The 15431-nt window shown below is 39.7% G+C and overlaps 1 protein-coding gene across 1 annotated transcript; it reads left to right on the forward strand.

Moving 5' to 3' along the window:
- The first annotated feature begins 9672 nt into the window (after nucleotides 1-9672).
- On the forward strand, nucleotides 9673-14280 carry chchd10 (coiled-coil-helix-coiled-coil-helix domain containing 10). The gene is made up of 4 exons (XM_046045970.1): nucleotides 9673-9845; nucleotides 12194-12407; nucleotides 13681-13822; nucleotides 14098-14280. The coding sequence occupies exons 1-4, from the start codon at nucleotides 9805-9807 to the stop codon at nucleotides 14115-14117; spliced, it is 417 nt and encodes a 138-aa protein (XP_045901926.1). The 5' UTR covers nucleotides 9673-9804; the 3' UTR covers nucleotides 14118-14280.
- The last annotated feature ends 1151 nt before the right edge of the window (nucleotides 14281-15431 follow it).

The following is a 15431-nucleotide window of genomic DNA, read 5'->3' on the forward strand; positions in this document are numbered from 1 at the left end:
TTCATGTGGAGATGTGGAGATTAGCAACAGTCAGTTGAAAAGTAAAATAAAGTGTGACTGCAGCAAAGAGCGATGGCTCTTACAGGAATATTAAATTCAGTTTTATAGTCATTTTTATCTGGCCAACAACACAAATTAATAGTTGTTTAAATATGACTTAAGTTCATAGATTCACCACAATTATCTTGCCACAAAGTATTGTAGTTGTTGTCTGAGGCAGAGGATGTCTTTTTCTTAGATATTCAGCTGCATCAAGCCCACAGATCTACATATTAGCCTAATATTAGTAAACACACAGCATTAGCTGTAGTAAGAGATGCACCGATTGCATTTTTCCTGGCTGATTCCAATTACTGATTTTTTTTTTAAAGGTTTGACCTGCCCATTCTGATTTTCTTTCTTTCTAAGAACTACAATTGACAGCATACACAAACATTTTTGCAACTTTTTTGGGGGGGGAATTAGTTTTTTTTTAGGATTCACATCAGCACCAGCATAAAAGTTGCCTGTTCTCACTGGGTTCCATTCAATGGTATTGTCATAATGAAACATAGATTATTAGATAACGTTTGTATTTTCACTGGAGGGAGCTGTTTTGTACAAATAAAATCCAACTGGAAATAAATTGCAGTATGCAATAAACTAAGCCATTTTAAAATATGTTATACAGTTATACAGTAATCTGCTCATCTTGCCTTTTCCTTCAGACACACATGCGCACACCATCTCTCCCCCCCTCTCTCTCTCTCTCATCCTGTATCTACTCTGACTTTTGTGTTGTTAATTACCTTGGTATGAATCCATCAACTGTAAAGTAGACGGTGTCTGCCCCATCACTATGACGGTAAACGCAAAGGTAACCGCAGAGGTGGACAGAGTACAAAAATATTCTACTTAAGTAAAAGTACAATTACTTTGTTGAACTTTTCCTTAAGTACAAGTAAAGTTACTGGTATAAAAATGTACTCAAGTAAAAGTAAAAAGTAGCTCATTTAAATTTTACTCAGAGTAAAAGTTACTTAGTTACTTTTTTAACCTCCTAAAATAAGTTATTTATATTGATTTAATATCTTATACTTCTTATAGGCTACTTATTTAATTAAATTACACTCTTTTGCCCCCGCGACCCTGTACGCAGGATAAGCGGTTGACAATGGATGGACTCTTCTGCGATTTGATAAGGAAACAAAGCCATATTGTACTATCAATTTTAGTTTGTTTGACAGATACTTTTCCAAATCAGTGACATTTCTTTTATTCATTTACCTGATGCTTTTATCCAAAGCGACTTACAATTGCTACATATGTCAGAGGTCACACACCTCTGGAGCACCTAGGCCATAAGTGTCTTGCTCAGGGACACATTGGTGGATGTGTCACAGTGGGGGATTGAACCCAGGTCTCTCACGCCATAGGCATGCGTCTTCAGCTTATTAACTACCGTAAGTCAACACACCCCACAGACTCTCAAACCCAGTGTAACCTTAACGTAATAAAACTGTAATGTTACATGATCAACAACAAACCTGTGACCTGTTTTTCACTTACAGAGCACAACCATGTAGCATAATGTGCAATGCGTCTACAACTAATCACAGCTTATAAACTACTGCAAGTCAACACATCTACCAGACTCTCAAACCCAGTGTAACGTTATGACTAAATAAAACTGTAAGGTTACATGTTCAATAATAAACCTGTAACCTGTTTGCAGCCAACGTTAATAGTTAACGTGATGGCAGCCAGCGGTACATAAATGATTGCGTTAATCGACCACCACAAGTTTGGCAAGTAAACAAACGCTCATTCATCTTTTCATAAAGAACAACAGTCAGAGTTAACCTTCGTAGGTCTTAAGCAAGAAGCAAGCTAACGTTAGATGGCCAGTGCTGAGCTAAACATGTTTATTAACCTCAGGTTACTAACCTATTTTGTGTTCAGCGCTTCTTTGTTTGGGCATTGTTGTATGAAGTTTTAAAGCCAAAGTTTATGATATGCCACCGCAGCTGCTGCTGTTTGTTGTCCTCTCTCACATGTGGCCACACACAGCTGATACTACGAGTTATGTAGGCAGGTTGTAGGTAACACAGGGAGGGGAATAAGAGCGAGCTCATTAGACGTTTGTAATAAACATTGTTCACGAGTTGCACACCTCGAGTCTGAGTCAAGTCTGAAGTCTTTTGAGGATGAGTCTCAAGTCGAGTCTGAAGTCACTGTATATGTGTCTTAAGTCGGACTCGAGTCCGAGTCTTTAACTCGAGTCCCCTCTCTGGCATACACTGATGTCTTTTTGGCTATTTAGAGAAAAGCATCTTACCAAACTATAAAAACTTATTATTAACCACCAATGGAATGCTACAAGTAGGCTATTATTTAACTTACTTCTACATCAGGGGTCCTGAACTACATTTGTTCAAGGGCACGAAGCAGACACTGTGGGGGCCGGACTTTCAAAGATAATTAAATTGCCATATCAATTTCATCAACTTTCGCAAAATGAAAGTTTTTATTGGCTAATATCAGTTTGAACAGACTCCTTAAAAACATGGTAGGCCTAAATCCATAATGATAAATCTACATAGGCTACCACACAGGCCTACTTAACTAGAAAATGCTCTCAGACCACAGCCAAGGAGTTCACTGATGAGTGATTAAAATCTGTAATTGCAAATGTAACTCTGATTGGCATGATATATTAAACAACCGGTTTTGATGCTATTAAGTGCATTAGACACCTGTAGTTACTGGTGGTAACAGCAGATGCCTTTTAATACCACAGGTCACAGAAGTCTGGAGCAGCTAAACAAACTATTGTCGGGCAGTTATTGGTATTTTCCATAATTCTGTGAGCAGACATGATCTGACTTTATGCTGCACACAACATGAGTCCTAGCGGAGATGATGAAGATACTAGTTGACCCACATACCTCACTTGTCTGCTAAACTGTTCACATTTTCAGGTCGTAACTTCATGCCATGTTTTTGGAGTGCTCTCAGGACTTTCTGAACGACATTAACATGCTCGTCGAAGGTTTTTTAATAGCAAAAGATGTTGTCCAAATAGGGAATACAGCATATGTCTCTGAGTGAGGTCAACATCTCCTCCATACTCTTTTGGAAAGCTGCTGGGGTGTTGGAGAGGCCAAAAGGTATTCTTACCTACTCATACAACCCCCATGGAGTTACAAATGCTGTGAGATGTCTTGAGCCTTCTGCCATAAACCCTTGATGATACGCATTTCCTTGGTCAAGAATGCTGAACCAAGAGTGTCCGCCTAGGTTGTCAGTCAAATCTTGGATCCAAGGGAGTGGATGTCGGTCAGGGATGGTTTTCTGTTTCAGTAAATGATAGTCAATGCATAGACATAATGACCCATCCTTTTTGCGGACCCACACAACAAAAGCTGGATAAGGATACTTCGATTTAACAATCCGTCCTTTTGCTAAAAGCTTTTGGATGTATTCCTTTACTTCAACAGCTGTGTGACTTTCTACATAGCAATAGTTTATTTGAGGATTTTCAGTCAGGATTTAGAGCTCATCATAGCACAGAGACAGCACTGGTGAAAATTACTAACGACCTCCTTATTGCATCAGGCAAAGGACTTGTCTCTGTACTGGTTTTATTAGATCTTAGGGCTGCATTTGACACCATTGACAATCAGATCCTATTACAGAGACTGGAACATTTCATTGGCATTAAAGGAACCGCTCTAAGCTGGTTTAAGTCCTATTTATCAGATCGATTTCAGTTTGTACATGTTAACGATGAGTCATCCGTGTGCGCCAAAGTTAGTAATGGAGTTGCACAAGCGACACTCCATAAACTTCCATTGTTATGCAGATGATACTCAGTTATATCTATCGATCAAGCCAGATGAAACTCATCAGTTAGCTAAACTTCAAATGTGCCCTCAGGATGTTAAAACCTGGATGACCTGTAATTTTCTAATGTTAAACTCAGATAAAACTGAAGTTATTGCTCTGGGGCCTAAGCACCTCCGTGATGCATTATCTAAAGATATAGTTTCCCTTGATGGCATCGCCCTGGCCTCCAGCACCACTGTGAGGAATCTTGGAGTTATCTTTGATCAGGACATGTCGTTTAAGTCTCACATTAAGCAAATTTCAAGGACCGCCTTTTTTCACCTACGTAATATTGCAAAAATCAGGAACATCCTGTCTAAAAATGATGCAGAAAAACTAGTCCATGCATTTGTTACTTCTAGGCTGGATTGCTGCAATTCCTTATTATCAGGCTGCTCGAAAAAGTCCATTAAGACTCTTCAGCTGATCCAGAATACTGCAGCACGTGTTCTGACAGGAACCAGGAAAAGAGATCACATTTCTCCTGTCTTAGCTTCTTTGCATTGGCTTCCAGTAAAATCCAGAATAGAATTTAAAATCCTTCTTATCACCTACAAAGCTCTTAATGGTCAGGCACCATCTTATCTTAAAGAGCTCATAGTACCTTACTACCCCACCAGAGCACTGCGCTCCCAGAATGCAGGATACCTGTGGTTCCTAGAATCTCCAAAAATAGAATGGGAGCCAGAGCGTTCAGCTATCAAGCTCCTCTCCTGTGGAACCAGGTTCCAGTTTGGGTTCAGGAGGCAGACACCATCTCCACATTTAAGAGTAGGCTTAAGACTTTCCTCTTTGATAAAGCTTATAGTTAGGGCTGGCTCAGGCGAGTCCTGAACCATCCCTTAGTTATGCTGCTATAGGCCTAGACTGCCGGGGGATTTCCTATGATGCACTGAGCCCCTCTCTCCTCTACTTTCTCTCCCTCTGTATGCAACCTGATTTGGCGCTATATAAATAAAATTTAACTGAATTGAATTGAACTTCTGCAAACAGTGGCCTTGGAACCAAGGAATAGGCTTTCTGCACAGGAATGTCATCTTTGGTGTTTATCGTCGTCTGTAGGCTATAAATGCAACCGATGTCATTAGCAACAACAACACACAACACAACGTTTTTATCTGTTGAGTCGGTTTCAACAATTGTTTTGATTGGTTGAATGTTGCCAATAGCAGATTTCCTCTGCAGGATAATGTCATGTTTCGTGTAGTTCCCTAGAGGCACAGCTACAAAGGTGTTGGGGTCATGTAGGATCAGGTTTGGTTATTGGGAGAATATCAGAGATATTCTAGAAATATTAATAAAATTATTAATATCAAAATGTATTAATTGTCACTGGCCGTCACAACCAACTGATGTCACAATATTCAATACAATAACCACAAACAACGACTTCTAATATTAGTAGTCTAGTATTTAGGATTTATTCACGATAGCAAATAAACACTATTATCTAATCTAAGTCAAACAATCAAACATACGACAATTCTGGTTGACACCTTTCATCTCTTCTGGACCTGTACTCCTCCAGGACTCTGAGGCGAGGAGGAAAGATTGCAGCAGACCTTCCACCCCGGACACAAACTGTTTCAGACTCTCCCCTCTGGCAGGAGGCTGCGGTCCATCAGGAACAAAACCTCTCACCACAGAAACACCTTCTTTCTGATTGCAGTGGGCTTCCTCATCAAGGCCCGGGTCCCCACTGTCACTGACTCTCATGCCCCACTCCCCAAACACATACACTCATACACACTCCTGACCCCACTCTTTACAACAACGCTCAATTGTGCTTTATGCTCGTGTTGTGTATTTTTGCACATACTTGTCAATATTATAGTATTATAGTAATTTTTGTATACTTGTAAACTTTTTGATCTCCTTACTTTTTATATATTTATATTTTTCCATTTATGTTCATGTGTACTGTAAGCACCAATTTATACCAAGGCAAATTCCTCGTGTGTAGAAATGTACCTGGCAATAAACCTGATTCTGATTCTGATTCAAGGTGGGTAGTTTTATCTATAACAATGGATCTCATTTTATCAGTGCATCATAGCCTTCATTTTGTCGGTAAAATATGTAGTGGTGGACAGTAACTAAGTGCATTTACCCAAGTACTGTAGGCCTACTGTAAGTACAGATTTGAGGTAGGCCTGCTTGTAATTTATTTGAGTCTTTCTACTGCTCCACTACATCTCAGAGGGAAATATTGTACTTTTGTCTGACAGCTGTAGTTACTTAACAAATTAAGATTTTTACACACAAAACATGTGAAGAGTTTTTAAATATTATGTTTTGTTATAAATTAAACTCATCAACAGTTTATACAAGTACATCTGAAATGATTAGTTAATTAGTCAGTCGATTGACAGAACATTAATTAGCAACTATTCTAATTGTTTAAGTATTTTTTCTGGAAAAACATTTGATGCTTCCAGTTTCTTACATGTGAAGATTTGACACTTTTTCTTTAAAGGATTGTAATAATTGTAATGTTTTAATGTTGTGGTTTGGACTGTTGGTTGGACACAACAAGCACTGTGAAGGTGACACTTTGGGCTCTTGGTAACTGTGTGTGGCATTTGTACTATTTTCTGAATCTTTACAAACCAAACAATCAATCGATTAGTGGAAAAAATAATCAGCAGATTGATCCAGAATGAAAAATAATCATTAGCTGCAGTCCGAAATTAGCTCCAGCTCAACAACTACAGCTGTAAATTCCTGCTCTTACATCAATGCATGAGAAATAATATTCTGATGATAATGACAGAAAATACAATAGTACAGTAGTCACAGGGGACATTTGACTGCTTTGAGTACCTTAAGTACATTTTCCTGATCATACTCACATACTTTTACTTAAGCAACATTTTCAGTACAGGACTTTCACATGTAACCCAGGATTCTTAGTGTGGTATTAGTACATAGTAAAGGATCCGAATACTTCCTCCACCACTGAAAATATGTATCTATCTAATGTAATGGGCATTCCAAACATATTGCATGTAACCCTGGACTCAGGGAGACTAACGTGTGATGTGGCACTGAATCTGTGTAAACGTAACAGTCAAATATCTCTGTGTTATCCAGACTTCAGGGACAACTTGTCTCTGTGGGATGATATGATTGACCCTAAAGCTGGATAAATAACAGACTCACTCAGCTGTCCTCACTCATTCAGGAATACATGTACACAGTGTATGTGTGTTGCTGTGAGTCCTTCTGCCAGAGACTTGCATAAATTCACAGAAAGACAAGTGTTTGCCAGAGCTGTTTATTTGAAAACTCTAATTGCCATCACAGTAACTAGTAACTAAAGCTGTCATAAATGTAGTGGAGTATTTCTCTCTGAAATGTAGTGAAGTTGAAGTATAAATTAGCATAAAATGGAAATACTCAAGTAGGTTACCTCAAAACTGTTCTTAAGTGCAGTAGGCCTACTTGTGTAAACGTACTTTCTACACAGTCTGTGTTTAATACTTGATAGTAATTGACTATCAATAGCTTTGTTACAATAAATAAACAACTAAAAATGGCTGAACATGGAGGGGCAATATGGTGAACCAGGAAAGGCTGAGCTCGCTGTTCCATGGCAAAGGGTGGAAAACAGCAACAAAGCGGCTTCAGTTTGAAAGCCTTTGAATGTGTAGAACTTGTATTAAAAGTGAACAGGTTGTCTGGCGTCTGTGGTGCCGCACCTGCATTCCAGTCCAGCAGGTGCAGTTATGAGCGCAGTTGTGATGGTCAGCCCACAGCAGAAGCGAATGTGTTTTGGGATTATATTTGGGATAATATTTTTAGCACCACATACCAGTTATTTTCTGGTACAGTAAAGAAGTTCACTTCAAGAGAGGTCACTTAACGAGAGCCTCTTTTGCAGCTGTCGTTCCTATTTCTTGGAGTGCAGTAGGGACGTACATGTTCAGGCTCCCAGAGCTTTCCACAGGGCTCGCTGAACATTTTCTGTTTAGCTCCCAGTCATACATGGTAAATGGTCTGTATTTGTGTCTTCCTAGTCTTTTTGACCACTCAAACACTTAACACTACACCACATTCACACACCTATCAGCAGAGACCCAACTGCTCATCAGAAACAGAAATGAACTCATTCACACACTTTCACACACTGATGGCACAGCCACCAGGAGCAATTTGGAGTTCCCAACCTTCCGGTTAGTGGACGACCGCTCTACCCTGAGCCAAAGCAGCCCACTTGTGCCACTTCAACACTTCTGTAATTAAGGTCTATCTGAGGGTCTATCTGGTTTACATGTGCATGTGTTTTGTCCACTTCATTGAAATTTGCAGCTACTCTGTGAACTAGAGAGCTAAACACGTGTAGCTGTTGCTAAAGCTGCAATACACTAATTCTCTGGGCACTTTTGATAATTAACTTCTGAAGTAACTGTTAGTTAATGTAGTTGTAGGATTTTTGCATTATCCTAACTTGTGATATTAAAGTTAATATTACATGATAAAATCGGAAAATGTTGAATATTGTAAAACTTTGTCAGTGTTGAGCTACCAGTAAATATTATTAGAATACATCCAAATTTTGTCAACTTATTTCTTGTCACATTATTAACACATTTGGGGGGTGGGAAGATGAAAATTAGAAACTTTATTTTTGAGTGGCACCTGACTGTGGAGCAGTGAAGTCAACACCTATAGGGCTCTGCAGCGGCTGAATAAAACTGCTCAGAAGATCATTGGTACCCATCTCCCGAGCATCAGTGATATCGGTGAGGTCAGGTGCCTACGCAGAGCCCAAAGGATACTAAAGGACAGTACCCACCCAGCCACAGCCTGTTCACCCTGCTGCCTTCTGGGAAGAGAGATAGAAGTTTCTGCTGCCGCACCACCAGACTGCAGAGCTTTTAGAATTGAATCTGTATTAATGTATATTGTCAGCTATGTAGCATAAGGGAGTTACAAAACTCAATTTCCCTCCATAACTTGTTATATCGTGACAATAAACCTACCTACCTTGTTGTGATTGGGCGCTATATAAATAAAATTCAATTGAAAAATTGAACCTACCTACCTCTATCAGCACTTCAGGTGGAAGTTGGAGAAATGCCACTGATTCTAAGAAGAAAACTGTTGAGGGCCAATTATTAGGCAACTTTACAAAGTCAAAAGGATTCACATCCTACAAAACGGATATGAATGACTGAAAGCAGCAAAATTAAAAAGAAAGTATTTTGCAATGTAATACCGGATATAACAAAGGAATTAGGGGCCAATGATTGGGTTACTAGTCCAACCGCTTTAATGCCAGCTGTTCCACCATGGTTACTAGCCTATAATTGATTTTTCTTTATTGAAACAGAATTGTTCATGTAAGAAAGTTTTTGATATGCAAGCTTATGTGAACACTATGCTGCATGAGAGATATGGGTATTATTTACATTTCTTACAGATTATTTACTCCTTTGCATTAGAGTGGAAAGAGGAAGTCAAACCAATGAGAATGCTAATATGTTCAGACTCAAGTGCAGCTCTGGCTAGTCTCAAATATGCTACAACAAACTGCAGGGAGGATATTATGTTTGAAATTGGATTATCTTTATATAGCGTAAGTAGACTGGAGATTGATTTTCAGTTTTTATGGGTTCCAACACACATTGGCATCCAAGGGAACAAGACGGCAGACATTTGCCAAAAATCTTAACATTTTTACAAGACTAAGCACAAGAATTTCAGGTCAGTAGGTGGCGATAATGCTCCATCTGGTTGCAAGTCACCATTAAAGAAGAAAAAGAAGAAGAAGAAGAAGAAGAAGAAGTAGAAGACATTTGCGTAAGTAGCAGGTGTACCTCACAAGGTCAGTGGTACGCGGGTGACCCAAGCAGGGAGGTCTGTTGGGAAAGCAATTTTCTCCCGTTCCGTTCATTAGTCCGGTTCAGCAAGACAGCTGTTGTCGTCTCAGAGATGGCCAGAGGAAGCCGGAGCCGTCCCTCAGCTCCAGCCAGGTAAAGCCGTTTGCAGTAAGTTAACGTTTCACAGCGGGCTCAGTCTCTGTACTGGTACTGTGGAAAACGCACCGCGGTGAAGTCAGTTTTAAGTTGGACATTCGACAGACATTCACCCAGGATCCGGTGACGGCTTCTTACTCAGTTCACGCAGTGTTGGCAGTATAAGTGCATTTAGCTCACCTCCGATGGCTCGCTTTTAACCACCGGAGGTCAGCTTGGGGACCATCAATAAATTACAACTGTTAAATCGGTGTTACGAGAAAAATCATTTATTTCAATAGCTTCCATGTCATGTGATCAGAGGACACCAAACCAATGCCGAACTGTATGGTAACTACACTGTGAAAATGAGACACACCTCTTTATATTAGATTTCAGTGCATATTCGAATTTATATTAATATTTTTTTAATAATTTATGGGAAATAATTATTCCATGTCATGTGACCCACGGATTCCAAACCAATGCCGAATTGTTGTACTACAGTAGGCAAATGAGACACACTAAAACATATTAGATTGGAGTGCATTTTTATAAAGCTGACATATGACCTCCAAAGCGTTTCAGTTGCATGGTGGGGTATGACGCTGTAAACAATAAACATGGCTTACCGTGACAAACTTATGATTCTCAGCAGTGCACTTGGTGTTAATTAAAAGGATGGCTATTTCATTAAAACCAAGTGATTAGTTACTCGTTAACTGTGCATCCTTCTAGCTACATCAGTTGGTAATCCTCATCCTCAGCAAAAGTTGTAGGCTATATTTCCAAATGTTTTCACATTTCTGGGCATTTTTAACATTTTCCTGAATAACTTTTGGGTAGAGAAGATGACTTTCAGAGAATGTTTACTGTAACCTGCTACCTAATAAAACTGACGAAATATCTCTATCAATTTACATGCAGAACAAATTGTACTATTTGATAGGCCTACTAGTATGTTTTATTTTAATACTTCACTTTGCCTTTTAGTTTATGGTTTACCATTTACATTGTGTGCTTCCATAGGAGCTGCCATTCTTGTGTGACGTAATTCAGCTGCTACTTGTGAAGTCAGGGTACATATTTTTTTTCACAAGTAGGAAATCTGACTTCAAGTTCATTTAATGTGACTTAAACAAGCATTAGGGAGTTTTCAGCGGCTGCCAGCGGTGCAGTTTTAAGATTGCAACCAGGTGTGTGCTTGAACTCATGAGCGAGGATAATCACATCCGCTTTCATACAGAAATCCTGCATTAAACGCTGAAACACCGCGGCTGTGGCTTTTCACTCAGACATGTTCAGGCTCTGTTACTTAAATGTTCCCGTCTCAGAGGCAGCTCAACACCGGCTCCGTACCTTTCATTCAGCGCAGAGAGACATATTGGCACAGTACTGCATCAAAGCGTCACTCCATCCACAAAACCACTACTGAACCTTCCGTTCTTCAGACCTGATAGGGTAGCATTTATGCTCTGGGGCCCCCCTTGCATTTTGTCCTCCTCGCACAATCTAAAAAAGACATAGGATTCTGGGTCATAGACTTCATGGTCTGTTTCTCCACGGTACATGAAGTTCTCCAGGCACAGACCCACACCATTGTGTGGTGTGTGTATACCCCTTTTGAATTGCTCAGTTCTTTAGACTTTGTTTCTGAAGTAATTTCAGTCTGTGTGTGTGTGGTGTGCTTTCACAAATAAACATTTCATCAAGTTCTCTAGTGTAAGATGAACTGTTTCTTGCTCAAACAAGTATCCCAACATCCTAAAATCTTACACAGCCCATTCAAATTGAGGAGCCCAAGCCTTTTTGGAGTCGTTACTCCTGTTTGATTACCTGTGATGTCCATGATTATGACAGGATCGCTGCAAAGGGGACGATGTTGCTCTGCAAGGAAACTAGCTCTGTCCGATGCGTCCAGATTCACTCAAAAATCTTTGTTAGCAGTTCCCCGCTCTCTGTCAGATACTTGACCAAAACTATCCTGCTATATATACAATTGACTGTTAACGCCACTCCCAGATCAGTACATCTTTTAGTTCCTACTTTTTAATTTTTTTTACTTTTGATTTATAAAAAGGTCCCTTAGGGTTTTATGGTAGCAATTAGAAGACATCACTGTCTGGTAGCCTGTCTTTAACACTAGACTAAACAAACTGAAGGCGGAAATGTCCTCACTGATCAAAGGTGAATATGATTATATCAGTGCATTATATGAAGGTATAATTTCTACTCTTATTTCATAGTGTGGTGGTGTGCCACAGTGGGACACAAGGGCTTTCACAGTTGTCACTAATACAGTAGATGATGTAATGTCGCTTTAAGGCCTCTCTTAATACACAAGAAATGAACTTTTCTCTTTGTAGCCCAGCTTCATCACATGCTCCAGCCCCTGCTCATCCTGCTGCCCTGGCCGCAGCTCCAGCTCAGTCCCAGGGGCAGGGCCTCATGGCCCAGATGGCTACCACAGCTGCTGGGGTGGCAGTAGGCTCGGCTGTGGGCCACGTCGTTGGCAGTGCCCTTACTGGAGCGTTTAGTGGGGGCAGCGGTAGTTCAGAGCCAGCCAAGCCTACATATCAGGTAAGAGGTGGTGGGGAATACTGAACCTAACTGGATGTGCAGTTGTGTCTGGGTGTGTTTTGAGTCTGACTTTTCTTGGTGTTTTTCACCCTCAACTATCCGTCCCAAGGCCAAGTAGAGATTCACTGACATACTGTGAAGAGTGAGGAAAGATTCATCTCTTAAAGTCAAAGTCATGAGACGTTTTGCTGCTTCTAGCCCTATAGTCGTGTGCTATTTAATAAAAATAACATCTTATTAGGAAAACACAAATCTAATTCTGAGTGGCAAACATTGGCATGGTTGACAGAATATTACATTGTATGACAGTATCAAAGCTGGCATTGAGTGTCTCGTCACATTCATCATTTTGATTTCTTCAAAACTATCAGTAGTTATCGGATAGTTCATGATTTGTACCCGAAATCCTGAAACGTTTCTTTTTGCTTTATGTATATACAGGATGTACAGGTACTTGGGACAAACGAGTGATTCACCAGCTATATATCAGTGTTACAACCAAACCAAAGACTTTGTTATACTGTTAACATGTTTAATCATTTATTAAATACATCCTGAAAATAAAAAAACTCAACAAATGTAATCAGTTAAAATTATAAAAAATAAAAAGGTTACAAAACATACTAACAGACTCAAACATGACATGCTCTCTCTCCTGCTGTGTACATATTTAAAAAAAATGTACACCGGGCAGCAGATACAAGTCACCTCTATCCTGATTTACAGGTCGCCATGGTAGCCACATATCAATTACAAGGTTGTCTCGGCCTAAATGCTGCTTTCTGGTCCTTTCTCCCTAAATAGGACCATAATTTACTAAATGAACATCATGCTGTGTTGAAGAAGACTTGAAACTAGCGACTGAGACCATAGACTAATCAGGAAAGTGTTTACTGAGAAGTAGCTGAGAAGTAGGGTCATTTTGCCATTATTTCTAATGGAACTGGACTTCTTTTTGCAACCAGCGGACTCGCCCCCTGCTGGCTGTTACAGAGAATGCAGGTTTAAGTTCCGTCTGCATGGTTTCACTTTTCAGACCCAGAGGGTTACTTTTTACGGGCCCCAGGCCATCGGTCCACCGTTATTGTTGAGCCCTGGAAGACATTTTGAATATGCTTGTTGATTCAAAATAACACCCAGACTGTTGCTTTAAATCAAAACCTGCCTGTCAAGACTGACCTCAATCACCAAGCCCATATAAAAACTTTCTAGCAGCTTGTGAAATATGATATTTGAACTCAATGTGTTTCTTTCCTTGCTGGAATCATTCCAGGAGCCCCCCCGGCCTGCTCCAGCCCAGCCAGGCCCCTGTCACTTTGAGGTCAAGCAGTTCCTGGACTGTGCCACCAACCAGACTGACCTGAGTTTATGTGAGGGCTTCAACGAGGCCCTCAAACAGTGCAAGTACTCCCACGGTGAGTCTGGTGAATGCTGGTTAGATCGCAGCTCAAAGTAAGCCGTAAGTGCCTAACAACAAGATTTCTATAATCTTCTTCATGTACGCTTCTTGTAACACTCTCTAACTACATTGTTGCTATCCTGGTATACCACACTTTGAACTTTTTACAGTTTTATGACTTTTGATTTGGAAACTTTTCATAAGGAGCTACAGCAACTGCTTGCTTGTATTGAAAACATAAAATTATTTTAGTAGTCATAATGTTGACGTCTTCCTTCTGTTTTTCTGTAGGTGTGACCTCACTGGTGTGAAGGATAAGTGTTGCCTGTCATGACAGACATATTTCAGTAATTAAACACACTGTAGACATGTAGACAACACATAACTTCCGGCAGTAAGCATTTGTTGGTTGATGACAATGGTAATGTACAGTGATAAACCTTTAATAAATAGCTGCTATCTACTTACACATTCTGTCAGCATGTGCTGTCTTTTTATTCATGTTTTATATTTTTTATTTATTTTTTATTATTGCGAGACAAAATACACAATATTGACAGGACGATAGACTGGGAACAAGACATGAGAAAGGGGGTAAAAAAAAATAAAGTACATGACATCAATAACAACAGTAGTCAAAAAAATTACTTGATCTTGAGAGAGAGATACAATTTTTATTTAATAATAATACAAAAAATACTTTTTTACTCCTTTTATCTTTTAAGGTTTGTATGTTTTTTTTGTTTTTTTTTTGTTTTATTTTGTCCGATGTTGGTCCTATTTTGGGTTGCTCTTAGACCCCTTAGAAGGGAGCCAGCCCAAAGTGGCCATGTTCGTTTTCTAGTTCGTTTTGCAGTTATGTGCAATTATATATTTATTTGATGTGGAGAATAAAGATGGGACCCAGCCGTAAACAGACAAAAACAAAACAAAAAGTAAAAATAATAAAATAAAGAAGACTAAGTGGCTATAACAATAATATAATCTAAGAATTGTGTGAGTTAGAGACCTACACGGGACTGTTTTCTTAATCCTGCTTCCGCTAATTTTGTGACCATTACTGCCCGCTCCCAGAACATGTGTCCACTCCCGCCCGCACCCGCAAACATTGTGACTTGCAGAGTTAAAAAAAAGGACACAAATGTTTGGGCTATTCTAAACGTTCAGAATAATTGACAGACCATTGCATTTATTTTTGTCAGTAACAACTGAGAAGTTTTCCAAATTTCAGACTAGCCCTGCTTTGGTCTTATATTGTATAAACCTGTGTGACGGAAGCCAGAGAGGCTGTGCAGTGAGTGAACTTCACTCCCCGACACATCAAGAGAAGCACCTGTTTCACGGTGAAGCATGGAACTTCGCCATCCTACCAAGGACACGTCATTGAAAGAAAACTTACAGGCTTTACAACATGACATCATCAATGTGTTAAGAGTTTTCTGAGATAGTTTTGATGTACATATAGCAAACGTGCAAGAAGTGCTTCATCACAGCATAAATGTAGTCACTTCCTGTTGCCAGGTGGCGCTGTGACTATAGGTGAATTTTGGCTTTTAGATGTGTTATCAAACATGCAAAGTTTGGTGCAGATGTGAGCATGTAGACTGAAGTTACAACAACTTCCT

The sequence above is a fragment of the Micropterus dolomieu genome, linkage group LG01, assembly GCF_021292245.1.
Source record: "Micropterus dolomieu isolate WLL.071019.BEF.003 ecotype Adirondacks linkage group LG01, ASM2129224v1, whole genome shotgun sequence".
NCBI classification, from domain to species: Eukaryota; Metazoa; Chordata; class Actinopteri; order Centrarchiformes; family Centrarchidae; genus Micropterus; species Micropterus dolomieu.